This window comes from Strix aluco, chromosome Z, assembly GCF_031877795.1.
Source record: "Strix aluco isolate bStrAlu1 chromosome Z, bStrAlu1.hap1, whole genome shotgun sequence".
Classification (NCBI taxonomy): domain Eukaryota; kingdom Metazoa; phylum Chordata; class Aves; order Strigiformes; family Strigidae; genus Strix; species Strix aluco.
The window spans coordinates 92,191,716-92,219,579 of record NC_133971.1 but is presented as its reverse complement, the minus strand read 5'-3'; the positions used below and the strand labels follow the sequence as shown (position 1 = coordinate 92,219,579).

Here is a 27,864-nt window from a genome sequence, read left to right as displayed (position 1 = left end):
AGCGGGCTGCTTCTGGGAAAATAATCCAGAATCTGTCTTTACAGGGAAGGACGTGCTTTGGAGACACAACTCCTGAAAGACACCCGGAGAATGGCATGCTGTTGCACAGGCGTTAGGACATGGCAGTGAGGAACAGGCAATGCAGTTTTGGACGGCATACAGAAAAGCATAACGACACAGGCGAGGGCGGTGAGCATCTGCCTCGCGTTTGTGAGAAGAGTGATAAATGGAAAAGGAGCTCAAAGAGCCATGACAGAAAGAATCGGCAGGCTGGAGGCATTACGAAAGAAAAAAAGAAATTCTGACTATCACAGGTACAACAGAATTAGTAAACTAAGCCAGGAGACGTTAGTGATCTGTAAATATTTGAATGAAGTAAGTGGCATGAAGGGAGAAGAGTGGTGATACATCAATGATTTTAATGGGGTGAAATTAAGGAAGGGCAAGTTTAAGCTGAGAATCAGGGTGGGAAGCTTTTGAATGGAGAACAGTAGGCTGGAAAATTGTCTCCCTAAGGGAAGTGGTGAAAGCTTTATTGCCTGAGATTTTAAATGCCACAGTAGGAGAAATACCAGGGGACTCACTCTGAATTTTCAGGGATAAGGGCTGAAAGATGAGGAAGCGGGGAGGAAAGGCAAGAGGTGGTGCTGGCTCCAGGAATTTAGAGAGTACAGCCCAGTGCCCCTCCTAGCCTCCGCTGGCTTTGCTTTATCATTCTTCAACCGCCTCTGCCAAGAGTGAAATGATTTCAGCATTAGTTACCTCCACGAGGAAGCGATAAGAACTCCTCCGCCACAAACACGGCTGAGAAGTGGGAGTCTGGGTGGGACATCTCTAGAAAGGATCACCAGGGAAGGGAGCAGCGGAGTCTCCTGCAGCAGCTGAGGGGCCCGGCGGTGCAGCCCCACACCCGAGCTTCCAGGGGATTGTAACTGCCACCACCACCTCCCCTCTGCCGCGCTCGAGCTTCCCCAAAGACAACGGGAGGAAATAAGCGCTGGAGCGGACGGCAGGAGCGACCCCAAGCCATGCTCCCCCGTCCAAGTAAAAGCCGGTTGTGAGAGAAATTCGGCTCGTAAGGGCTTGCAGACCAGCTTCCCTCACCCGGCTCTTGGCAGGGGGAGAGGAGTTCCTCCATCCCTGCTCCCATCTCGCCATCAGCCTCAGGCCAGAAGCTTCCCTCCCCCTCCAGACGGGGAGAATGACTTTTCAAGAGCCCATCCCCATGCACCCGACGGCGGCATCCGTAGGCACGTTACTAAGCATCCTCTGCAGAAGGAATATATAGAAACTTCACCTTCCGAGTAACATTTAAACAACGCCCATTTTCCAAGCTGGGCTGCGGGCTGCCAAGCATCTGAAATCACAAATGTGCCGCTGAAACCCGGCCAACCCATCCCCTTACTGCGCTCCCGCTCCTTCGCCGAGTCACCCAGGCTCCTCCGCAGCCGCCAGCGGCGGCTGAACGGGCACCACCGGGAAGGTGCCCAGGACGCCGAGGGGCTCACCCACCCCCGAGCTACAGCCCACAGCTCCTGGGGAAGGAAGAGGGGTAAATCCTTTCCTTGCTGCTGGGTTTTACCAGCCAATATTGGCTAATTAAGCAGCACAGCTACTTAATTAGCATTAAAGCATCTTGAGCAAGGGTCTAGAGAAGACATTTATTAGATTAGGTCGTAGTGTTGGAGTTGTTGGTTGTTTTTTTTTAAAGAGAGATAACATGGCTCAGGAAGGACGGTGTAATGCTGAATGACTTCAAAACAGATGGAGACAGTGCTGTATTCTCCCACGTAGGTGGTACCCAGCGAAGAGAGAAGGAACCGCAAGTTTTACTTTAAACACATGCTTATTGGTAAAGCCTCTGCTTACTCGCTTGTGGGGGTTTTATTTGCAGAAGAAATATTTCTGAATTGGAGAAGCAGAAACCCTTCCAGCCTGGTACTGAATTTTTTTAATGAAGTGAGCATATAAGAAGACAAAAAGTATTTCTAAAGCCACTTGAAGTTACTAACAGCAACTGCGTACTCAGACTCAAACTGAAGGATTTCCTGCAGCATGCAAGGCCGTGCAGACCAGGACTACTATTGTTTTGCCGCTGACTCTCTAAAAATTCAAAGAATAGCTCAGAAATATAAAATATTTCCCAAACCTGTAAGACCTATTCATTATTAGATGTAATTTAAAAAAAATCTTAAGTAGACTTATGATTTGACACATCACATCTTTTGCTTGCAAGTACCTAAACCAGAACTGAATATCAAAAGAATATTTGGTGTTATACAGGAGATGGTACAAAATGCAACCAACTCACTTTTAAAATAAATCGTGAAACTATTTTAATATATTTAAAAATTGTATTTAATGTCAAAGTTCCATATTAATATTCTTCATCTACTACAAGATTTATATGAATGAAAAAAAATTTGAATACTTTGTCAAAGGAATACTGAAAAGCAACCACAATGAAATGTTTGCAGAAAATAGTTGTTTCTACAGAGCTAGCCAAAATATACAGCCAGAAGAGATTCCATCCACTTATTTTGATTCAGTGCATTTTGAGTAAATAGATACGTATTTCAGCCTTAAATTTGCCTCATGTATTTTGCATTTCTCTAGCATTTTGATTTTATTATTCTGGTTTTAATAACTGTTTTCTCTTAAATAAATCCCTATCCCCTAGCTAATTTGGGGGTTAATTCTGATTTTTTTCCTAAAGCAATTACTATTTTGCATATTGGCCTGATAAGAACAGTATGTCACTTTGTGGTAAAAATGTATGTAAGTTTACACTTGAGATTGACCACTAGTTTTCACATCTAGTGCATAATTTTAATTCGTTTCCTGCTTTTTTCAGGTGGAATTTGGATCCTCACCTTTTCCAGCAGGATGAATTGAGTACACAGCGATAAAAGCACGCACATCTTTTGCACTTTGTCCATAAAAACAAGGGCTCTGCAGCTCAGCCCTGCAGGCAGCTGCCCCAGAGCTGCGGGAGCCCCACGTGAAGCTGCCGGCAAGGCACAACTGCTCTGCACTTGCAGGTGTTCATAGACAGGTGTCTCCAAGAATCAAGCTGGGAGTTCGGAGCAGAGCAGCTGGTGTAATCTGAAGTGAGGCCGAAGCAGCGGAGGCCTCTCCAGGCATTCGTGTCATTCTCAGCTGGGTGATTATTTCATGATACACAACAGCCAAGGAGTCCAGCTGGCAGCCTCCCTCCAGGCTGCCACAGCTCCTTGCTACCTGCTGCCACCTCTGTGGAAACACTCCGCAGCTGCCAGGGCAGAGGGTGAGGCCCAAAATCAGACTTTTCTCAGCTGAGCACCCAGGCTGGCGCGCTCCTGTCTCAGCAGGACCTCTGTGAGGCGTTCCTGTGTCAGCATCCCACCCCTGCACTGGAAAAGCTGGACTGCCCCAAAACACAGCAGCAAGGAAGGACATCGCTTTTTTGCACTCTGCCCATGCAAATGCTAACTGAAGAGCTGAGAAATCTTACTGACGCTCTCCACTGGCTGCATAAATCTTGTTTATTTGACTTTCTCCATTTCCATCCAAAGCTGAGCTGTTGGACCCGACAACTGGCCATGGATTTATGTTGCATGTGCTGCAGATGGCTCAGCTGTGGCACACAGCTCGCCGGCAGCTGCTGGGTATTTTTTTCTCCTTGCATTTCCAACGCTGGGGAGCAACACGTGGCTATCTTTGGACAGCTCTTGAGTCAGCCTGGCCCTGCTCCTGTCCACATTTGGGCTCTCTGCCCATGAATGGGACACGGCACGTGCTGTGCGACAGCAGCAGCTGGGGAGCGGTGCAGCTGCCCTGCAGGCGCAGGGGGAGAAGTCTCTGAAAAGGCTGGCAGCATCCTCAAGCCCTCATCAAATTTTCTTTCTATCCCAAAGCATGATCAACACTCCCTTATATACACTTAAGCAAAGTATTTCTGATCTGCTCTTCAAAGCTGCCAGTGATTAAGATTGCTTGTCAGGCCGTGACCTCCAGTGCCTCACACTGGCTTTCCCATTAAATCATTCTCTGATGTCTACCCAGCTATGTTCTGACACCTTTCAAAGCAATGCCTTCTTTCTCCTTCTACAACAGAAAAGATCAGATTACACTCTTGCTCTCTCCAGATTCAAAGCCTGCTCTCTTGCCTTCTCTCGGTGTTTTTCTGGTAAGCGGTAGCGCTACCTGTAGTCATCCCTGCTCTAGATTCCACATCAGTTACCTCTGAGGTAATTTCCCCTTAGCCAGTTTAGCCCATGCATACGAAAGATGGCTTGTCCACTCACTTTGGCCATCTTTTATTTCTAGCCCAGAAGGAATTGAAGATAAATAGCCATGAAACTAAGGCAACTCACCCTTTCCTAACGTCTTGATTTAAAAACCTGAAACTAAACAGCAACTCCTTCCAACGCATGGAAGATGAGGCTGAAGATTTCCACGAGTAGTGGCTCTTCAGACACCCTTCAACTCTTCCCCATCACAGTGGAAGAAACGAGGTGAAGAAGGCTGCAAGGTGAGGAGGTTGTGGCACTTAAGGACACCAGTGTCATTCTGAGCTTGCAGCTTCTTAGAAATCAGATCTATACCCTAGACACGAGCAGATAGACTCACGATCCTGTTGGTTCAAGGGAGGACACGAAGCAATAAAGAATATTCCTTCCTGCAGACCAGTGAAATCAATTTCTGCGGTGAAGTAACAGCTCCTGGGGACAGGCACACCACGTTAAATCATTACCATAATCTTTTGCAACTCCAATTGCCAACAGATGTAGCTACAAATTGTCACCAAGAGCACCACTATTTGGATGTTATCCAGTACAAAGGGGCCCAAGTCCATGCTTGATGGCCTTAGGTGCTGCCACTATTTCTAGGTTTTGATTTTTCCCCATCCACAGATTTTCAGATTTTTGGCTTTAGTACAAAACAACTTTTAAAAGCTGGGGTGTTTAAGGCAGGTGCACTGGTGACATGGAAGAAGAGGGCTCTGGGGACCCTTTAGGAAGATGACATTTGAGGTAGAATTGGAAAGGACATCTAGCTTCAAAATGGATCACACCCTGTGGTGGTTCTGCAAAAGTATTAATGCATATTCAGACCCAGAAAGGTCTTACTATAAAGCCCTTTTTAAAGCTATTGCTTCACTATCCCTAAAGCTATTTATCTGCTTGAATTTGCTTAGCTGTAATTAGTGTAAGGAGGAGGAACAAGTACTCAACAGTAGACTGGTATCTCTCAAAGCCCTGAGCATGGGCAAGCCTTACAGGTTAGCGACATGGGCTTCCATTCTCTCAGATGACAACGAAACTACAGAACCTTAGGAGGATGATGCTGCTCCAGCTCACCCCCGCTCTCACCTGTGTCAGCAGTATAATTTGCTGATCTGTGAAGCCAATGCTATGACCCATGTGAAACAAGTCAGAGCTCAACCTGTTTCCATGAAGGTAAACAGCCATCACACACGCAAGAAAATCCCCTTGGTGGCCTGTCTTGGATGCTGCAGGGGTTTAGAAGGCAACGGGAACTACTACCACAATTTCTGTATCGTTCACTTTGATTAACATATCAAATCCCTTCTGAAGATACTGAGGAAAAAATTAACTGTTCACTTCTGTTTCAAGAAAATGCTCAAACTAAGCAGCACTCCAGGCAAAAGCCTAGAACTCACCTTCACAAACTTGGCAAACATCAGACATGCTATGAGTGGAAAAAAAAATTATGTGTCCTCCAACCCTGACATGACAAGAGAAAACAAAACAAGGGAGCAAAAGCCAATGATCTAGTAGACGTAGAGAGCGTGTCATCACCGTACTTCGCCAAAGACAAGAGTCCAGGAAAAAGCACAATCCAGAGCCTGGACAGGGAAGAAGAAGAAAACCAGATTTCCTGATCAGTTCAATTCTACATGGTAATGGTCAACCAGATCCTGACAGGGACATCTCCTGGTGAAGGTGCCATCTGGAGGCCACTTACAGGCGTGTATCACATATGGAAAAAGAACTGATACAGAAAACAGTAAGTTTGGGGAATATTTTATGAAAAATAGGTGATGTTTACAAACAGAAGGCTACATGAACCCCTAAAAAATGAGCATGCTTGCTGGAAGGTCCCAAGTGTGCCATCCAACAGCAAGAAGAATAAGGCAGAAAGCTGCAGAAGTACAGTAAGAATTCCAAAATGTTTTAGTAGTGCAAATAAATAGAAAAAAGAAGTCAATCTTCTTCCACACAGGCCACTTCAGGGGAACAGTTTGCCGGGCTTTGGCAGCTCAAGAGTCAGCATATCAATCTGCCTTGAGAACTCTGCCTCCACAGCCTCCTAGCGGGAGAGAAAACCAAGAAGAATCAGTGACCATGAAACAGTTTTCTTACGTTCTTGTTAGACAAATGTAGCTACGATGATCTAACCTTGAGATATTATTAGCACTGATTAACCCAAATATCGAACCGGAAGCTCTCACTACTGTAAATGGCAGTAGTCTCTGTAGACAACTGCAGAGAAATCTCCAAAGCAGCTCAGTCACCTTCGTACTGTACCCCAATGTGACATCAGACACCTTCAAGCTGAACAGGTACTCTCCAGAGGTGAGTATTCTGACCTGATAAAAGCCTCAAGCTGGGAAGGTAAGCTTGTATTTCTGAATCAAAACCAAGTGGCTTACCAACCTGAGTGGTCCCATCTGAAAATGTACAAATACTCTCAAACAACTGTGATTTTTTGATCACAGCTTTAAGACTTATCACTGACTACCCTCTGCTTTATCTATGAGCCAGCAGACAGTAGCACAAAGAAATAAAGACAGGTTTTACGCTCAAACATGGCCCAGCTCGCTCATAAAAGCTACGTATGAACTTCCCAAACAGCTTTATAGGAACATTTCCCAACAACTATGCCTGCAGACTAGACAAGCATGGATGAAATGGGCATTTCCTAGGGGAAGGTCCCCACTGCAGTCTACAAGGCAGCTTTTAAATAAAATATGGGCCCCCTCTGAGAGTTCAGGAGCAGCAAGGAAGGTTGTGGGACCAATGAGCTGCAACACAGCCGAGTGAATAAGCATTCTGACAGGTGAAGCAGACAAAATCCAGAGGGATACAGATACCTAATCCCCACTGATACCACTATGCCCAACTGCCTTTGTAGCTTAGATACCATTCCTCCACCAGTTCCTACTACCAATATGCACAGCTTCTGCCTTACCAGAGCAAGATCTCCCTCTAGAGATCATTAAGACTACAATCTGAGGTAGATAAATCCACAGCCAATTAATATATACAGTTTGTTTTGGAATGACAGCAGTCATTTAAATCTCTGTGAAATATATAAAAAAATAATCTTACCAGTTCTCGTTTTACTTCTTCAATCTTCACGTCTACAAGGGAAGAATTCTGGTGAGAGAAAATGGCATAAAAATCAGTATTTCAGTTGCAAACACAGAGTCCCTGCATCACAAAGAGTCTAATGATGTGCCGCAGGGGAATTCAGGGATAATGAAATCAGTTTTGCGTACACCCTTCATACGTAAAAGGTACTGACATCAAAAGCCTAGCATCAGTTTGGTTTGGGCAATCACATATTTTTCAAGAGTCTGGTATGGCCTAAAGTCTAAAAAAGCCTTCATTTTTAGCAATTTCCCAAACCTACCAATCAAGGAACTGGATTATAAACATATCCGTACATGAATCTTCCAAAGCACAATAAGCTTGCAGGGATGAATCGTCCTCCCTCCTTCTGCCTGCACCAGAAGTGAGGCTTCGGGGCTCCCCTGTCTCCACTGACGGCAAGATGGGAGGGAGGGGGTAACTGGAGAACCTAATCCAATTTGAACATCCAGCTTCACTTGAGGAAAGGTGTCGGCTGGCTCTTGGAGTAAGACGGATTTAAAAGAGAAGCAGTCCCACCCCTCTCCCTTCATCCTTTTCTTTTAGGAGGGAGACAGCAGCAGTTGTATGAGGGTGACGTGTTGAGAGGCAGGAACTCGAAGCCAGGGCTAAGGGGGCGAAGAGAGAAGTGTGGCCCAGCAGCCAGGTCCCTAGTTCATAATATGAGAGATCTGATTAACTGCAGTTTCTGTGTGATTTTGGACAGGTCGCTCTCTTTCTCTCGGACCTCTATGCCCCATTTATAAGAACTGGAATAAATCCTTTTCACCTGTTACACAGTCAGGTCTGAGGCTAGTTCTGTTAAAGCCTGTGGGGTGCTCCGATGAGGAAGTAACAGGGGCCATATCAGGTAACTCAAATACAAAACTGTGAACTAGACAGTTACAACTATTTAATAAAACCAAAACCCATTCAACTATTCACACTCCAGTTTTTGCTATTTCTCCCGAGTGACAAATAGAAAAGTCTTTAATACTTGTCTGTAAAAGCAATGGCAATCTTCCAAAGGAGACTGGAAATACTTGGGTTTAGTGGTCCCAAATATCACAGGTGGCAATCTACAGACATTATACAAAGCCAAGGCCTTCTGTTTCATGGACTAAAGCCTTGTTTACCCATGATTTCTTTAAGCCACTGTGAAGTTGTTCACAAAATAACCCTTAACTGAAACAGTCTCTTGTAACAGGTGTTCTAATTTGAAAAGAGTAAAATTCTTTTTATAAAAGATGCTTCCCACAGCAGTAACTCCTAGCACAGGGACCAACAGTGACAGTAGCCAAAATATAAAATGAAGAAAAGATACACAGACAGGGGCTTTCAAAACTACTATTTAGTAACCTAAATGAGAAACTTGCATTTTCAGAGAGCTGAGTACCTAGCACCTTCAGGAGAAATCAAAGAAAGTGATGGAGCAGCCAGTAGTCACACATGCTAGAGTACTTGTTTAGGGGACAACGCCTACATTTGGCTATCTCTTCATAATCGTTCAAATCTTGCTCAGAGTTCCAACCTCTGCACAATGTGCTGTGTCCACCATATTGACAGCCTGATGACAGGTGTAGCTAATATACTGGTAAATCTCAAAAAAAATGTTATACTAAGGAATTTTCTTCCACATGTCTTAATTTCTAGCTAATTCACCTTGAGACTAAGGTCACCCAGCAAATCTGTGCATTCTGTTAGACAAAGTTTGCCTGGTAAGCACACTTAATTTCTTGGATTTGATTAATAAATAGATAGCCTTCTGTTTAAGTCTTCTGTTCACATCGTTAACAGACCTGTAGGACTGTCCACCAAAACCATCACAACAATATCCTTTCATTCTGAAGTCCATTGATGGCAAATACAATAGAAGAGTGGAAAAAATAATTACAGGAGTTAAATCTAGGTAGGAGTCCAGTTCCTTCTTCAAAGGCACAATTTCATCCTGCAGTTCAGCCACTTCCTGTGAAGAGAGCAAGGCAGATTATGTTCTGTAGTCTTACTTGTAGAAGTGATGTAAATAGTGAAACAGATCCAGTTACCTACAGCATTTCAGAATTCAGAGATATTGGTGACAGCTTTCACGATCTTTCTTAAAACCCATGGAAAACTAAAGATCTGCTATTCATTCAGTTATCAGTCAGTCACACCCAGTTCAAATTTTATACAGAGGTATCAATTAATTTTCCTTCGATCTGAAGGAAATACACCTTTTCATACAGTTTCATTATAGATACCTTTTTGTACAGTATAACCACCTGATCTCACCTCCCTGAGAGGGGATTTCAAATGAGACTCCACCAGACAAAGGACTGTCACTATCAAACTCACTGTAGGCCAGAGAGAGAACTGAGCCCCAAGGAAGGGGACACATTCTCATGCCTATGGCTTCTGTATGAAAACAGTTTTGCACAGGCAGCAGCAGAAAGTCTCCCCTTACACTTAGCACGGCTTTGCTCTGTTTACCTGGGGAAATAATTTCTCTTTGGGGCTGAAAACTGAGCACCTTCCACAGTCCTCAACTGTTTTGGAGTAAAAAAAATGCACTCCAAAGTAATTTGTGCTGCCCAATTCACTGAGCTCTTGGCAAAGCAGATACAGAAGTGTCAGGGAGTCAAACCTGCCCTTATGCTCAGGTTCTAGAAGATGACAAGTCTAGAAAATTGCTTATGACTTCTGTCTGTAAAATTCCAACAGAAATTATTTTTGGTTAGTACTCTTCTGAAACACTGTGCCATGTAAACATTGCCACCCAGTGCTGGTTCATGAGAACGACAACGTAAGAATCAGGAACCCTATTTTCACAGTTCTTAACTAACATGCAGAAAAAGCTAGCAAAAGTAATGAGGAGAAAGATTAAGTTCTCATTATAGTAATAACAAATGATATTAAAGCATGCTGAGTGCAGACAGAACCACACAAATACATGTTACATGTATAGAAATGCTTCAGCACGAAGGTGGAAAATCTATAGTTAGTAACTCAAGGAATGTGCTTCTTCCTTTAACAAATTATCCCACTGGGCTTACGATGCAGCTGAAAAATGTTGTATTTAAAGACACAAGAAAAAAAAGCACACCACGGTTCAGCATTTGGGTTTCACTTGACCTCCTCCCCTTGCTCTGAAGTGTCTGAAAGCAGGTTTATTTCACACAAATTAGAAAGAATCACCTGGGTTATTCCATCAAGTAATTGCAATACACAGGTAGCCACGGAACAGCATATAGTCCACAGAATATCCACTGTGCTTGTAACACGGATCACAAAGAGAGGAGGCAGATGACGGGCTGCCAATTTTCTTTCAGTGGCAGGGAATTTACTCCCTAGAAATTCTCTAGTAGGCTATATTCCCAATTACAGATGCAGAAGGAGAAGAGAGGGGAAAAAACAAAAGGCAACCAAAAAAAGGATTCCAACTGTTCCCCTAACCAGTCCAGAAGGAAAGCTTCTTCCCAAGTCCAAAACAAGCCCATACCTAACCCTGAGGAAAAGGTACGACTTCAGCACCTGCAGGTGCTTCTCAGTTTCTGGGAGAGACAAATCCATCCAACACACTCCAGTTTAGAGGTATCCATCTACAGAATTTTTGTTTGTGCTTCTCTTTACCATTAGTATTTGCCCAGGTAACCAGATAGCAAACTACATCTCCTGAAACCACCCCATAAACAAGCCTGGTCTGTACCACTGTAGAAACATCCCTCTTGTACCAAAAGACCCACCTTAGACAGCTTCATGAGTGACCCGTGTGTCAGTGTTTGGTCCAACCCCGTGGCAGCAAGCTTCTCCTGCAAACAGAAAAGGGTTCATTCATAACTGACCACAAAATATAGCAGGAAGGAGAAAGATTTTACCATTTCCCTAGGTTTCGATCTAAACAGACAAACAAGAACGCAGTTTGTCAACAACAGAAAGGTGATTTGAACCACAGGTATAGCTGGTATATGAAATCAGCTGCTACTAAAATCTGTATCAAGAATAACAAGTCTCTCCAGAAAACTACTGGGAGAAGAGCACATGACAAGCCTGGGAAGAGGCTTCTCAGTAAAATGTTATCAACTCTTAATACAAGGTTTTCCATCTGATATTTGTCAAGGTATTGGACAGCATCCAAGTGTGAAACAAAGCATTCACACGTCATTCATCAGGTAGAAAAGGTGAAAGAGAAGACAGAACAACTTCTGCCTTCTGTGTTTAATCATTCATTAATTTCAAAAAATGGCTATATTCAGAATTGTGACACAATTTACCTCAGTGAATCAGCTGCTCTACTGGTAGCTATCTGTATACTCTTATGTGACAGCACCTCGCAATAAGCACAAGACAGTCCAAGCTAAAACAGTTCTCAGTGAAAGAAGAGAAAGTGCCCTTGCATTGATCATGGGATGTCCTGGGGAGAGAGCATGAATACAGCAGAACAACTGAAGTGTAGTAACATGTTGCCCTGTTAGTCCAGGACCTCCAGTCCTGGAGTTTAGGAAGCTCCTGGGATGTCTCTGTAACTAGACTTTTGGGCCCAACCAACCATGACTGAGCCATCCCATCACAATGTCTTGTTAGAAAATCCGTTCCATCTACCTCAGCATCCTTGATCTCCGATTTTAAATCCTCAGATTTCTTTTTCAGGAACTCCAAATTCTGCAATTGACTGTCAGCTTTGGCCGTTTCTACTTCCAGAAGTTCCTTTACTTTTTTAAGATCCCTTTAAAAAAAAAAACACAAAAAGAAACAAACTTTTACATTCAAAGAGATATCACTATACAAATACTGCTTAATTATCTATGCTCAAGCTCTGTAATACAACCAACATGAGAAGGGAGAGAATGAAGAAAAACTTGCATTTCTTTGTGAGATTACCCAGTGGAAATGTCTGGAGCTGTTACATCCAGAGTTCTAAAGGCTAGGGAAAAAAGGCCAAGGGGAAGGCTATCTGCATAAAAGCAGAGCTCTCTGCATGATTTTCTAATTCAGTTAGAGACTTGCTATGCAAGCTAAACTTAAGATCACAGAGGGGGCCCATGGCAAACCGGCACAAAGTACACAGGTCTGGTACTTCTGCTATAAACAGCACCAAAATTACTACTTTAAAAGACAAAAACAAGAAAATAATGAGACTGGAAGAGGGCTGTGGAGATCATCTAGGCCAATTCCCACTCAAGGCAGTGGTTGATCCTGCTATGCTTGGCAAAGCACTTCAGATTACATCCTCTAGGGAATAGACTTGATAAGAATTTTTCCTTTTTTCCCTTTTTTTTTTTTAATTTTTTTTATTTTTTTTAAGTCTCTCACACACTGATTAAAGGAAATTCTTACCTGGGAACAGTTTTTGTTTTGCCTGGCTCCTTCACTCTGACTGCAGAGCCCACACTAAATGTGGTAAGAAAATCAGATTTGCCTTCAACCTCAGATGAAGGCAACTAGTGGAAGATGCCAGCCCACATCTGAAAACTGCCTGTAGACCATTTTTGGTTTAAAATAATGGATTTGATGGTACCCCAAATCTCTTTTGATTACTGAATGTGTCCATAGCACATGGCTTTTGACACATGCTTCCAAATACGTGGATTAGAGAAAACCCTGAAAATTCAGTTATGCTTGTTAGTTATCACAACCAGTCTTCCACATTTCACAGATCAGCAGCATTGCTTACATCTTTCCTTTTTCTCATCCATTACTCACTCCTTTAACTGCTTCTCCAGCATCAGCGCTCTAGTTAGTTTTCTCCTGAGGCTGCTCAATTCCCGTTCCATTTCTCTGTTTTCCGATTCTGTTGCATACAGCTCTGAAGTCATATCATTGATGGCACAGAAGAAGCTGGTGAAAAGAGATTCAGTGGGAATGTTCAGGAGTCAGCTCTTCTGAAACTCAGAATTATTATTATTTTCTCCACACTTTCTACAAATTACTTTTTTTTTATTCTTATATTATGAAACATCAGATAACCGCCAGCTATTTTAAAGGAGAAAAGTAAAATAAGTCACTAAGGATATTTGCTTCCCTTAACCAACAATGATTTCATCCAGAAGGGGAAACAGCCCAGCAATTCAAGTAGGAGGAAGTGAACAAGACCTGGCACTCCAGTGAATATAACCACTGGGTTTGGTATGATCAGATGCTCCCCTCCTGACTTGCCACACTGCCTTTGAGAGAAACTGTATTCAGTCCCTGAAAACACACATCCCTGAGACATGCCCAGCAGTATTTTAGTCTCTTCCCGGCCCGGTTTTGGTTGGGATAGAGCTAATTTTTTTAATCCTTCTTAGTAGCTGGAATAGTGCTGTGGTTTGGATTCAGTATGGGATTTGATGTGAGAAGAATACTGATAATGTACTGATGTTTTCAGTTGTTGCTGACAGATCAAGCACTTTTCAACTTCTCACATCCTGCTAGTGTGCAGGTACACAAGAAACTGGGAGGGAGCACAGCCAAAACAACGGACTCAAACTGTCCGAAGGAATATTCCATATCATATAGCATCATGCTCAGTATATAGATAAGAGTTGATTGGGAAGCTCACTCTCGCTTCCAGGATTGTGGTTTCAGGATTCTCTCTTCTCTGGGATCACTAGCTGGGAATGGGCTGGGCATCGGTCAGCAGGTGATGAGCAATCACACTGTGCATTACTCGTTTGTATTTTCCGTTATTTTTGTTATTACTATCATCATTATTATTTCAATTGTTAAATTGTTTTTATGTCAACTTACAAGTCTCCTTACCCCTCCAACTCTCTCCCCCATCCCCTGGGGGTGGGTAAGTGAGTGGCTGTGTGGTGGTTGGCTGCCAGAAGGTTTCGACCACAATTCCTCCTCCCAAATGGTTCAAAGCTGCTTGACCCTCCAGCTCAGGGGAAGAGCCGTAAGAGCCAAGCTCCTGAGCACTGCACAAAAATTGGATTCCAAGACAGATTTTGGCCCGCCCTTCCTGCCAGTGCTCAACATGAATGTGCTGTGTTATGGGTCAAAGCCAGGCTAGGGAGAGGGGCCCAGGAAGACCAGACTAACAGCTGCCATTTCTCTGTGGCTGAGAAAATCTTACGTTAACTGAGGTCAGAGAAGAGCGGGAAGAATGAGGAGCTGAGACTGAAAGACCAGTTACAGTTCCCCAGTTCTTGCCTAAGCAGTATGAAACTTGCTCTAGCTTGTGCTGCCTGGCACAACAGTCTGAGAGGCAGCATGCTGCAGCTGCTGACCACAAAAGCATGGGCAAAAAAAAGAGGCAATTAACTCTGGTCGAGGCACTCCTCAGGCTTCAGAGGCTTCCTTTGCTGGGATAATCAAGAGTTAGAGCTTTCTGCTCAGTTCCTGTGTCCTCCAGAACTGCCCAAGGGGTGCAAAAGAAGGTGGACTAGTAAGATTGCTGGTGTGAAAGTCAAGTCTGAAACCACTGAATTGAAAAACCAGAGGGAAACAGCACAGACCATCGCCCCTGATGCACAGTGGGAAGAATTACCTGGCAAGAGAAGTGTCCTTTGTGTCAAGTATCATTGCGCTCTCTACCAGGATATTGAGGTAGTCGGTGCCTTCGGTGAACAGACTGGTTGGGGAAATATCCAGGGTTTCTAAGAGAACACCCTGTAGATAGTTAGCTGGAAAACAAATAGAACCCCAAATAGTAATTTTTTTTTTTATTACTGTACTTTTAATGCTTAGATGGGACTCTCTCAACACATGTGCTAAAAATGTATTATGGTCCCCTGAACCACTCACGTGCTCCAAAAAAAATACATTATCAAACACTGACTCTAGACAGCTCGAGCCTAATTTAATCACCTCACTGTTGTTTCAGATTCCTCAAGCGCTTTCCTTAACAGTGGATTAGCATCAGCTCAGACTTTTAAATCAGCTGTAGGGTTGCTTCCCTCTCTATCCAGCCAATATTTCAATGCTGTGCTACTCAGCCCAGCAGGCTAGGAGGTTTTAACAATTAATGTACTTGTTCATATTTACAGCCTGCTCAAGATGGCTTAAAAAATTGCTCTTTACCAACCTTATGTCACCATAAATTTTGCTGAAAGGCAAGCACGGGATGCATCGTAGTAAAAGCTATACCAGAACAAAAGCTTAGTTCATTCCAACTACTTTATGTACACACATATATATATATTTGCTCATAAGATTTTAACAAAGACAATCTTCAGGGTCACTAAGAAAAACTAACTTTGATGGAACTGAGAACTGGAGCTTCAAACTCACCTTCTGCATCATATTCTGCTGCCTTCTCCTTCATGTCTTCTATCAGCAAAGACACATCCCTGTCTCTGGCTTCATTGCATTCTGCGAGCTCATACAAGATATCAACTGTCTGTGTATTCACTTCATACTGTGGAACAGGCTCATCCCCATATATTTTCTTTAGCCATGCAGTAACCTGCCAGAGAAGGGAAAAAAAAGAGTAAATGGTCAAGTGAAACAACAGAAAATAGCTGACAGACGTGAGAAATGTAAAGTGCTGCAAGCTCTGCGTTCCTAAAGAATAACTCCTACTACATCAGTCGAAGCATGGGTGGAAAAAGGGGTGACAACTTCTTTTGTCCCTTCTTCAAATATCCTCTATAGTTTAGAAAACCATTACCCTTTTAATCTCCCTCATTCCTCTGGACACCTGCTTATCTCCAGGTGACAGAATTTTATCTTTTTATTCACGTGACCTGTTGTTTACTACAGACACACTAATGATCCAAGAGATATTAAATAGGCAGCTGGTAAAAACTGCATTAAAGCAGTGTAGGATAAAACTGCCCAACCCATGATCAGTGGGACCTCTCCCTACAGGCTAGCGGGGCAGAAAGGGTTACTACAGTAGGCAGGCATGAGCCCTGCAGAGCAGTTTTTACCACTGAAAAGGTAAGAAATGGGAGAGATCAATGCAGTGCTCTCAGGTGGTATAGAAAGACTAGCTTATGACTGATACTTGAACACATGAAAGTTCAACACTGAGGTAACAAATTCTTCTCCAAAGCTATCTAAGCAACCTGATGGAAAAGGACCCAGCCTTATAACTTAAAAAGACATTTCTTTCTAGTATGTCCTTTATGCAACCAGCATACCAGCATCTCAGCTACATACACTGTACACAGTAAACATCACCCTGAACTATTCTGGGGAGAAAACCATCAAGCCCTTAGAAGCAAACAGTACTGATTATATGTAAATGAAAACTCTAATACTGCAAGAAAGCCAAGATTGTGAACGAAGGATGAATTACACAGAATCACACCATAGAATGGTTTGGGCTGGAAGGAGCTTTAAAGATCATCCAGTCCCAATCCCCCCTACCACAGGCAGGGACCCCTTCCACTAGCCCAGGTTGCCCAAAGCCCCGTCCAACCTGGCCTTGAACCCTTCCAGGGAGGGGGCAGCCACAGCTTCTCTGGGCAACCTGTGCCAGGGCCTCACCACCCTCACAGGGAAGAATTTCTTCCTTAGGTCTCATCTAAATCTGCCCTCTGTCAGTTTAAAACCATTCCCCCTCATCCTATCCCTATCCCCCTGATCAAGAGTCCCTCCCCCCTTTCAGTCCTGGGAGGCCGCTCTAAGGTCTCCCCGGAGCCTTCTCTTCTCCAGCTGAACCCCCCCAACTCTCTCAGCCTGTCCTCACAGGGGAGCTGCTCCAGCCCCCCAAGCATCTTTGTGGCCTCCTCTGGTCCCGCTTGAGCAGGTCCGTGTCCTTCTGCTGTTGGTGCCCCCAGAGCTGGACCCACCACTGCATGGGGGTCTCACCAGAGCGGAGCAGAGGGGCAGAATCCACCCCCTCACCCTGCTGCCCACACTGCTCTGGATGCAGCCCAGCACACGGGTGGCTTTCTGGGCTGCTGCTGCTGGCTCACAGTCAATTTTCCATCCACCAACCCCCCCAAGTCCTTCTCCTTGGGGCTGCTCTCCAGCCACCCCTCGCCCAGCCTGGATTTGTGCTTGGGATCGCCCCGACCCATGGGCAGGACTTTGCACTTGGCCTTGTTGAACTCCATGAGGTTTGCACGTGCCCCCTCTCCAGCCTGTCCAGGTCCCTCTGGATGGCACATCCCTTCCCTCCAGCGTGTTGACAGCACCACACAGCTTGGTGTCATCAGTGAACTTGCTGAGAGGGCCTCGATCCCACTGTCCATGTCACCAACAAAGACATTATTAAACAGTGCTGGACCCAACACCGATCCCTGAGGTATGCCACTCTCTCCAGTGACAAAGATTTGAAAGGCAAAAGATCTTCATAATCCAGCATCTTAAACCACCAGGGAGGTTATACTTAAAAGGTCTGTGAGCTCAGACTGTTATCTAGTAGGTAGTAGTGGACAAACACAGACTTTGCTGGTGCAAAATCCACCCAGCAACCACGTCTCGCCTGTCCCCCAACCCTTAAAGGAGCAAGAAAGCGACACGGGCTCCTTTCTAGAGTTAAACCGCGCACACCAGACCGCCAGACGGGCGGAGCGACAACGGCCAGGCCTCCGCAAAACCTTCAGCGCAACCATCCGGATGCCTCGTGCGGAAGGACTGAGGAAGACCCTCTCGGGAGAACGCGACGAGGGCTCCGATAAAGCGCCGGTACCTTGCCTACCCCGGGGCGGGGGGGTACGGCAGCCGCCGCGCCCGGCACCACCACCCCCCCACTAGGCCGGGCCGGCAGCGAGGGGGCAGGCGCGGGGCAGCTGGGCCCGGCCTAAGGCAGCCCTAGGATAGGGCCACGGCGTGTGCCCCCCTCGCTCCCGGAAACCCCGCACCGTGAGAGCCGCGGCCCAGCCCGGCCGTTACCCGCCGGAGCTTCTCCTCCAGAGCAGCCGCAGCCGCCTCCGGGTCCTGGTTCTGCGCCTGTTGTTGTTCTTCTTCTTCTTCTTCTTCCCATCCCTCTTCTTCCCATCCCTCTTCTTCCCATCCCTCTTCTTCCCATCCCTCTTCTTCCTCCTTCTTCTCTTCTTGCTTCTGCTTCTGCTCCTGCTGTCCCTGTCCCTGTCCCTGTCCCTGCTCCTCCTCCACCTCCACCTCCACCTCCATGGCCGCTTCCTATCCCGGCTTCCCCCGCGCGCCGCGGGGGCTCATGGGACCGATGGGCCTGGGGGGCGGGGGCGGGGCCCCGCAGGACCTAGTTGCTAAGTTTTAATTCTTGAAACACAAGAGAAAATAATTAAGAAAACCCCACTCCAATTCAACGAGCTGCAGTGAACGCTTTTACCAAAGTGGATTTAAATGCCTTAAATGTTTTGAAAGAATTCGCTTTCTGTTATACCCTTATGCCCTTATATATTTTTAAGAAAATAGTCTTGAATCAGTAAAATAACTTGAGGGGATTTTTTTTTTTTATGGAATTGTATGTTTCATGTACTTTATAAAGCAAATTACAAATAAAGACCTATAAAACCCTTAATCAAAAAAGGCATGAATCATATTTTAAGTTCAAGTGTAAACATTGAAACCTGAATAGTTTGCATATCTGTATTTTCTGACAAGGACTACATTTTTATATGAATTTATGATTCTGTGATTCTTCTGTTACCAGCAGTTGCTATGGGATGGACTGGACAGAAGCACGAGCACCCAGAGCTCCCAGAAGAGGGGGGACACCCTGCCCTGATGCCTGCAAGCAGTTGGTGCCTGCAAGTTGAGGCCTGTAACAATTCGTGATAAGAGAAGCGATCCATTATACCTTAAATATCACAGAATCACAGAATCATCTCGGTTGGAAAAGACCTTGAAGATCATCTAGTCCAACCATTAACCTAGCACTGACTGTCCTCAACTACACCATATCTCTAAGCGCTATGCCGACCCTACTCTTAAACACCTATTCATAAATATTAGGAAGTTCTTTTACCAAACAACGTTTAACTTTGTATTTAACAAGGCCTGAGTGATTCAAATGTACAGAGAAAATATCCTAACCTTGAGAATAGACACATCCTGGCAGAAATACTCAAACAAGGTGAGTAAGAAAGAACAGCTTGGCCAGACAACAGAGTTGCAAAACATCCAAGGAGAAGAAATTACAGAATCCCAGAATCATCTCGGTTGGAAAAGCCCTTGAAGATCCTCCAGTCCAACCATGAACCTCACACTGACCGTTCCCAACTCCACCAGATCCCTCAGCACTGGGTCAACCCGACTCTTCAACCCCTCCAGGGATGGGGACTCCCCCCCTGCCCTGGGCAGCCCATTCCAACGCCCAACAGCCCCTTCTGCAAAGAAATACTTCCTAAGAGCCAGTCTGACCCTGCCCTGGCGCAGCTTGAGGCCACTACCTCAAATTGTCCTTAAAAGACTTGTGACCGTCAAAGGGGAAAATGGAGTAGGCAGCTAACTCCCCAAACGGCCACCCGAGACCCCCGCGCATGTGTAGTGTAGTTTTGCAATGCCAGCATCATGTAAATGTAGTTGATAGGTGGAAAATGTATGAATATTCATGTTTTTAAGGTATATAAAGGGTGAACTCTTGTTTTAGTGTGTGCACGTTAGCTGGAATGATCCCCCGTGCATCCAGCGCCGCAGTAAAGAACGCCTGCATTCTAAAACTCCAAAACCACTCTTAGGGAGTTCCTCTACCGTGTTTTACAGTCCCAGCCCCACACCGCCGCTCTCCGCCCCACGCTCTCTCACGCCTTCCCCACGGCCCCAGCCCCAGGCTACCCCCCAGCCCTCACACCCCGCCCTCCCGCGCCCCGCCCCGCCCCTTCCGCCCGCCGAGATCCACCTCAAGGGCACCTACGGCAAGGGTTTTTTTTTTCTAAAAGCCCCGTTTCGAGTAGATGCATTTACACGTTCCCTTCTCGCTGCCAGGCGCAGGGAGGGGGAGCGCGGCGGGACGCCTGAGGGGGCTGGGGGCGGCGGGGAAGCACTTCCGGGTCTCCCCTCACCTCCCGCGCCGTGGGCGTGGTCTCGGCGCCTCTAGGGGCGGAGCGCGCCGCCGCCATTTTGTGGAGAAAGCGAGGGGCCGGCAGCTGCATCCCGTCAGCTTCGGTCTTCTCCGGAGGAGCCGCCGCCGCCATCATGCTCTCCGCCCGCGTGGCTGCCGCCCTCGCCCGCTCCCTGCCGCGGCAGGCCGGCCTGGTGAGCGCGTCTTCTCCTCGGCGGGGAGTGGGGGGCGGGCGCCTCCACCGCCATCTTGAGGGCCGCGGTGACATTGAGGGGCCGCGGCCTCCCGGTGTTGGGAGTCTGGGTGCGTGGGGGGCTCGCCTCAGCGCTGGGTGGTAGCGGGGCCCGACCTCCTGCTGAGGAGGGGCGCTGTCCTCACTTGGGAGGTGGGGGGGTCGAGGGGACGGCGTGTCCTTCCCCAAGGATGCGGATTGGCGCTGCTGGGGTTGAGGGTAATGTCTGAACGCTGCTAGATCGGGGTTAGGGATTTGATCTGCGAGGCTTTGTCAGGTGACATTTTTTCCCCCCCTGTTTGTGGGGAGAGCAAGGCTGCGAAGATCTGTTAGGACCCAGTCCCGGACGGTGTCCCCTGTGAAGGTGAATGGAGGAGAGGCCTGCCCTGACTTTCAGACAAACAGCGTTAACGCTGCATAGGACTGTACTGGCAGCTTTCCTTGGGGTGTAGGATTATAATCTTTGAATGCATTCATCATCACAGATATCTTTTTTTTTTCCTGCTATTGTGTACGTTCTAGCCGTACTTCAGAAATTCTGCAGTTAAATTTTTCTTGGCAAAGCCAACCGTTAGAAGACACATTTGTATTTCTCCCCTATGCAGAAGAACCATGAGGGGTGTGTTGATTTCTTTATGACTCGAGATTATGATGTTCAGCACAAAGGTGGCAAATGAGGGGAGGTGTTGCTTTGGGAGCTGCTGCAGTGCTATGGTGGTGACATCAGTGCAATGCAGAAAAATGCAGCGAGTAATGTGGAGCAATCTCCTTTACATCTGTCCTTGCTTAGCAGTGCTGGACTTGGTTCCATAACTACAGCTTGTGAATGCAGTGCTGTGAAGCTCAACTCAAAACCGAGACACCTTAAATACATAGGCTCATGATCAAAAATTTCACTGTGTTCTCTCGTAACATTTTTTTTGAATGATTGAGGAAATCTCACTGTTACTGAAGCAGTTACTTATTTTAGATTTCCAGAAACGCTCTGGGTGCCGCATTTGTTGCTACAAGAAACATCCATGGCTCCAAAACATGCTTTCAGAAAACTGGTGAGTCTAAAGGTCTTCGTATAAGAATGCGGTTTAAGAACTTGCTCTATCAGACAAAAAGGGGTTTGAATATGAAGTGTGAAGGGGGTGCGTGTCAGTTGACAGAACGCTTGAGGACATTTATGTAGTGAAAGTATTTAACAGTGAACATCTGTTACACAGTCACGTCCAGGAGACTTCATTTCAATAATTATACCCAAACCAATGCAGTGGTCACGTGTCAGTTGGCTTATACAGCGTACCTGCTTCACAAGATTCGATTCGGTCTTCAGCTCTTGCAGAATTATTTGAAAGAACGCCTCAAAAGTCCAGTTTCCTGTCTTGTTTGTAACAGCATGAGGGAACAGATGTCTTTTCCAGGCCTGCTGGGGTTTGACCTTGTGTCCTTGAGTATAAATTTTTTGCTGTCAGCATCTTGGTGTTTAGAGAAGGCAGCGGCACTGTATAGCTGTATTTTTGGTAGTGATTCATGTACAGTTTTTGAAGTGGCTTAGGGTGATTAAAGGTGTTATTATGAAATAACAGTTTCACAGTATTATTTATTGCTTCCTAGCAGAGGAAATAAATTTTTGGAGGTACACCACCAAACAAATTTGAGGAAGATGAAGAATACAGTTTTATAGCTTATATTGAACAGCTTGCTCCTTAAATATATTGAGTTCCTTTAAATGTATTTGGATCTTGGACTACAAATCAGTTGACAGGGTGTTTTGGTGCCTCCAGTCTGAGTAAATGCTCTGCAAGTGGAGCTGGCATGTCTGTTCTTTGTAAGCTAAGGCTAATGATTTAATCTAATTGCTTTCTGGGGGGAGGGATTGCTAATAGTGTAGGACATAATGAAGGAAATCAGTAACTAAACAGCCATCAGTGTTTTGGTTGAAGCTGGCTTGTAATGATGTGTTGAAGCTGCTTTTATTGGCTGTGTAAGTAACAGAAGCTGTTACTTATCTTGCACATACTGTGTAAGGGAGAGTGTTGCTTGCTAGACCTTGTGGCATACCTGAGGAAGGGTACCTTGGCTTGTGAATTCAAGACAAGCTTACTGAATTCATGCTGTGCCTTAATGTGCTAAACATGATTTGAAACACCTCTCTCCAGGTACTGCTGAGGTATCCTCTATTCTTGAGGAACGTATTTTGGGAGCCGACACTTCTGCTGAACTTGAGGAGACTGGCCGTGTGCTCTCAATTGGTGATGGTATTGCTCGTGTGTATGGTCTAAGAAATGTTCAAGCAGAAGAAATGGTTGAATTCTCTTCTGGACTGAAGGTAAGCTTTCACTAAAGTGGTTTGTTTAGCCTAGAAATACAAAGAAGACTTTTTTACAGAGAACACGAGACTATGCTTGGATCTGCCAGTGTGGACCTTTTACAGACTTCATTGCAACTTTAATACGTAGTAACTAGTTGAAATAACACTACAAAAAGCAAATACTCTTTGAACTTATAACACTTTGCTTTCAGTATCAATATCTGGTTCTTGGCCAGCACTTGAGCTTTATTTGTCTTCATCTAGAAAGTATAAGGACGAATCTGGCATTGGATTTTTTTCTTTGGTTTCAGGCTGGCTTTTCTGTTTACTGTTGTATAATAGCCTCTCTGCTCTAATACAGTGTGCAGTTTGCTGACTTCTTACAGTCCTAGGAATAGACGAAAGTGAAAAAGCTGTCTGGCTGTTCATAGAGTTCTGCAACGGCTCTTCCAGTATTTTTAATGACCTAACTCGCCTTAGGCAGAGAAGCAGCAAGTGCTTTTCCCTTGTCCAATTCCTAGGCAAGAGAGAAATTTTGTATTTGAACCTTGCTTATCACTTCTGTCCATTTTAGAGACATAAATGACTGAACACTAGACTGCTGCAGGTATAATTATGTAGTAAGCTGAAGGCTTAGGCAGGTTCTGTAACCAGTATGGAAGAACATACACACGTTGCGCATAAAAGCAGAACATTGACTGTTGTTACAAATGAAGATTAAAGTAGGTTATGTTGGCTATTCTACACTGTAGAATAATCACATCAGTATTAAACTATTAAAATTATCATAAATGTCGGTGTGGGTTTTCTCAGGATAATGTGTTCTTTGTCCTAGGGTATGTCCTTGAATTTGGAGCCCGACAATGTTGGTGTTGTCGTGTTTGGTAACGACAGACTGATCAAGGAAGGGGATGTTGTGAAGAGAACCGGTGCCATCGTGGATGTTCCAGTTGGGGAAGAGCTGCTGGGCCGTGTTGTAGATGCCCTGGGCAATCCAATTGATGGGAAGGTAAGTGTAGCGAGGTGCTTACTACCTCTGCGTGTATCTACGTGATGCAGACTGCAACAGGTTTTTTCCTGTCTTTTAAGGGTGCTATTACATCGAAGACACGCAGAAGAGTTGGCTTAAAGGCCCCTGGGATCATTCCCAGAATCTCTGTGCGTGAACCTATGCAGACTGGTATTAAGGCTGTGGACAGCTTGGTGCCAATTGGTCGTGGCCAGCGTGAGCTGATCATTGGTGACAGGCAGACTGGGTAAGTTAAATGCCAAAGCTAAAAATGTTCCCTTAAACAGAGACTTGAGTACAGCATGCACCGATGTACAAAGCTGAACACGGAACTGTGTAGAGCTTGGGAGAATCGTAGCTGCTTAACTTACAAACCTCTGTCTTACACAGGAAAACTTCAATTGCAATTGACACCATAATCAACCAGAAACGATTTAATGATGGAACAGATGAGAAAAAGAAGCTGTACTGTATCTATGTTGCCATTGGCCAGAAGAGATCTACTGTTGCTCAGCTGGTGAAGAGGCTCACTGATGCAGGTATGGATTTTTGAAGATGGTTGAACCTGGCAACTAGTGACATCCTGTTCTCATTATAATGCTGAGTATCACTATGATCTCTTCTAGCTGCAAATATAGACAGAATTATTCTTTTATTAAATGAGTGGACTACTGTCTTTTGTGGACAAGAAGTCTTTCTAGGTATTTGGGGAATAAAGCCTCCTCTTTGCTACATCACATTAGAGGACAAGTGTGAGGCCCCAAAACTGCTGAATTGCTTCCAGAAGAGTCACACTGGTTTTTTTTTTTTCAGCAGAGTTGAGAGCTTCCTCTTGGCAGTCAGGCAGGCCTGATGACAAGCTATGGCCTACAAGTATTTATGGACTTGGTGTTCGTTTTCATATGTTTGCAAGTCTGTGTGAATGGCGGTTGCAAGTTTAGTGCAGAGACTTTACTGCCAAAACATAGACTTTACTGCCCAAATGTAAGGGATTAAATAACATCTTTTCAGAAAGAGGGATCTCACTGACCAATGCTGTGTGTGTAACAGAGCTCGCAGGACATCAAGCACCTTAATTCTTGCCTGCTGGTCAAGCAGAGTCATACCTAGCAGGAAAATCAACCCATTGTTTGGTACTTTGCCAAAAAAGGTAGTATCTACTTGCAGAAACTAGAAAATCACAGACTTTAAGGCTGACTTACTTCTAGTAGCTTAGTGGAAGTTTAAACTTAATTTTTAATGGGAAGGAAGTCTGCAGGCGTTAGACATTAGCTTCCACAAGCTTGCTCTTGAAACTTCTTGAGTTGAGCTAACGGATGTGTTAATCTAGTATGGCATTCTTTCTTGTAACAGTGTAGTGATGCTGCCTGGGCATGCTTTGGCAACTAGCACTTCAGATGCTTATTTGCTGATGACGGACGTGATGAGGTCTTACACTGAGTGGTGTGTGTCTCCCAATTCTTTCCAGATGCCATGAAGTACACTATTGTGGTGTCTGCCACAGCATCCGATGCAGCACCCCTTCAGTATCTGGCTCCCTATTCAGGCTGCTCCATGGGGGAATACTTCAGAGACAACGGAAAACATGCGTTAATCATCTATGATGACTTATCCAAACAGGTAGGAAACACTGTTTATAGGCCTTATAGTCTAGTGTTGTTGTTTGTAGCTGTAAGATAACTTCAGGTTTAGAAATTCAAAATTCTAAACGAGCTACTGAATGAAGTCTGAAAGCTTTCTTTATACCACGCAGGCTGTTGCCTATCGTCAGATGTCTCTGCTGCTGCGTCGTCCACCCGGTCGTGAAGCTTACCCGGGTGACGTGTTCTACCTGCACTCTCGCCTGCTGGAGAGAGCCGCCAAAATGAACGATTCCTTTGGAGGTGGCTCTCTGACCGCCTTGCCTGTTATCGAAACGCAGGCTGGTGACGTGTCTGCTTACATTCCAACCAATGTCATCTCCATCACCGATGGACAGGTGGGACATTTCACATGCCAGTACTTCTGGGTAATGTACTGGCAGGTCTCTGAGGAGGCTTCCAAGCCTCTGACCAAGAGAATAAAACAATTTTCTCCTACAGATCTTCTTGGAAACTGAGTTGTTCTACAAAGGTATCCGTCCAGCCATCAATGTCGGTCTGTCTGTGTCCCGTGTAGGTTCAGCTGCTCAGACCAGGGCTATGAAGCAGGTAAGCATGAAACTGCTGCTCTTCCTCTCGCTAGAGACGAGTAGTGTGTAGGCTTTCCAACCCATTACACGCCAAAGAATTGTGAATAGAGAGGGAATAAAGCTTTGTATTCCTTAGCGTTATGAAATTACAAAAGAACAAACTTTGGGGATCTGATGCTTCCATTGCCTGCTGAGAGAGGATGGAGAAAGGAAAAGAGTATCTGCGTAAAGATGTAGGACCGTTAAGTTTCAGTATGCTGAACTGGGTACTGATCTAGCTAGAAGTAGAGAATGCTTCTTTAACCCTATGCTTTTAGTCCAGTTACGGAATTAGAGAGCTTTAAGATCAATTGTCACCATTTTAGGGAGGAATAGGATGCTTCTGTTAAAAGGCCAAGTAGGCATGGGAGTTTTAGAAATGCATATAATCATCTGTCAGAATCTGGAGATTGACTTGGCTGGTAATGCCAGGCAGAGTGACCTGTGACAGCTGTCTGCTGGAGATAACCTGAAAACTACCAGACTCGTTTAAAAGGTGGTCAGAGTCGGTCTGACCTGTGTCTTGTGTTGTAGGTGGCAGGTACCATGAAGCTGGAGTTGGCTCAGTATCGTGAAGTAGCTGCCTTTGCTCAGTTTGGGTCTGATCTGGATGCTGCCACGCAGCAGCTGCTGAACCGTGGGGTACGTCTGACAGAGCTGCTCAAGCAAGGACAGTACGGTGAGTGTCTTGGACATCACGAGTCTGCATTGCTCATGTGCCAACGTGGTTGGTCTTCGTGGCTTGAACCGTGCTGCGTATGTGCAGCTGATCTTCAGAGGATGTAAGAGTTACCAGCGGCATCAATGCTTGCTTTTCTGCAGTTCCCATGGCTATTGAGGAGCAGGTTGCAGTCATCTACGCTGGTGTCAGAGGTCACTTGGACAAGCTGGAGCCCAGCAAAATCACTAAATTTGAGAGTGCTTTCCTAGCTCATGTGCTGAGCCAGCACCAGGCCCTCCTCTCCACGATCAGGTATGATGATTTATCTTACTTCATCCCAAGGGTGTTGGCTTGATGGCTGGAGTGCACATAACAGTCACGGGACTGTTAATTTAGCGTATCCTAGAACGTCAGCCCTTAGGCTGCACCAGAGGTGGAGGATAAATCAGCCTGCCTGCTGTCCCTGCACTGCTGTCCAGAGCTCAGCCTCGTGTCTTCAGGTTTTTTTCTTAGGAAATCCAGCCGATACTTAAAATGAACCTACTTGCATATCTCTCCTCTCATCTGATGCTGAAATCCCTTAGTCTACTCAGTTCCCATTTTTTTGTCAGCTTTAAGCTGTTGCAGTACTGCGCATTAAGCGCTGCTGACTGCCTTCCCTCCTGCTGAGGGGACTCTTGGGGACTGAGTATTTCCATCGTCCTGTTCTGTAAACTGGTGCTGGCTTGTTCTGTCATGAGTCACGTCATGTGCTTTCCATCTCTGAGGCACAGCTCTGCAGGAGGCAGAGCCTTCAGCTACCTACAACTGTTTTGAAAGTGTTGACGTACCTTAGTTCTTAAACGGGACTGATTTTATCAGGAGAAGGGGTTTTACATTGGTTTCAGTGGCGCAGCTTTGTGCATCAAACAGAAATGTGTTAATTCATCTGCTATTTTTGTTAGAAATTGGAAGGTTCATTGTAAAGTTTTTGGGTTTTTTGCCTTAGTCAGGGTTTGACCATATATCTGTTCCTGCATCAGAAGTTTAACTAAATTCTTCCAACAGGGCTGAAGGGAAGATCTCTGACCAGACAGAAGCTAAGTTGAAGGAAATAGTCACGAGTTTCCTGGCTACTTTTGAGGCATAAACTCTAAAACTGTTCAACCAGATCAGGCTGTTGTGATCCCGTGCTCCAGCTCCATCAAAGACTTAAAAGTATATGCGACTTGAATGTACAGATCTCAGTGGGAATAAAAGTTTCCATGTAAAAAGG

General features: G+C 45.3%; 2 protein-coding genes across 5 annotated transcripts; one reads left to right on the top strand and one right to left on the bottom strand.

Moving 5' to 3' along the window:
- Window positions 1-6,013: 6,013 nt before the first annotated feature.
- On the bottom strand, window positions 6,014-18,359 carry HAUS1 (HAUS augmin like complex subunit 1). 4 transcript variants are annotated; one of them, XM_074812356.1, is made up of 9 exons: window positions 18,108-18,359; window positions 15,552-15,726; window positions 14,809-14,944; window positions 13,038-13,172; window positions 11,937-12,060; window positions 11,081-11,146; window positions 9,158-9,324; window positions 7,338-7,385; window positions 6,014-6,315 (listed from the first exon to the last, which is right to left on the bottom strand). In XM_074812356.1, exons 1-8 carry the CDS (start codon window positions 18,345-18,347, stop codon window positions 7,370-7,372), a joined length of 1,059 nt encoding a protein of 352 aa, XP_074668457.1. In that variant the 5' UTR covers window positions 18,348-18,359; the 3' UTR covers window positions 6,014-6,315; window positions 7,338-7,369. The 4 variants fall into 4 exon arrangements, with proteins under 4 accessions (XP_074668457.1, XP_074668456.1, XP_074668455.1 ...); XM_074812355.1 differs by having other exon boundaries at window positions 9,253-9,324; XM_074812354.1 differs by lacking the exons at window positions 6,014-6,315; window positions 7,338-7,385 and adding an exon at window positions 7,411-7,800 and having other exon boundaries at window positions 14,809-14,917.
- A 1,873-nt stretch (window positions 18,360-20,232) lies between these two features.
- On the top strand, window positions 20,233-27,864 carry ATP5F1A (ATP synthase F1 subunit alpha). Its single transcript, XM_074812579.1, has 12 exons — window positions 20,233-20,393; window positions 21,402-21,480; window positions 22,579-22,748; window positions 23,566-23,739; window positions 23,820-23,986; window positions 24,130-24,278; window positions 25,208-25,359; window positions 25,493-25,717; window positions 25,821-25,928; window positions 26,483-26,627; window positions 26,771-26,921; window positions 27,657-27,864. Exons 1-12 carry the CDS (start codon window positions 20,334-20,336, stop codon window positions 27,736-27,738), a joined length of 1,662 nt encoding a protein of 553 aa, XP_074668680.1. The 5' UTR covers window positions 20,233-20,333; the 3' UTR covers window positions 27,739-27,864.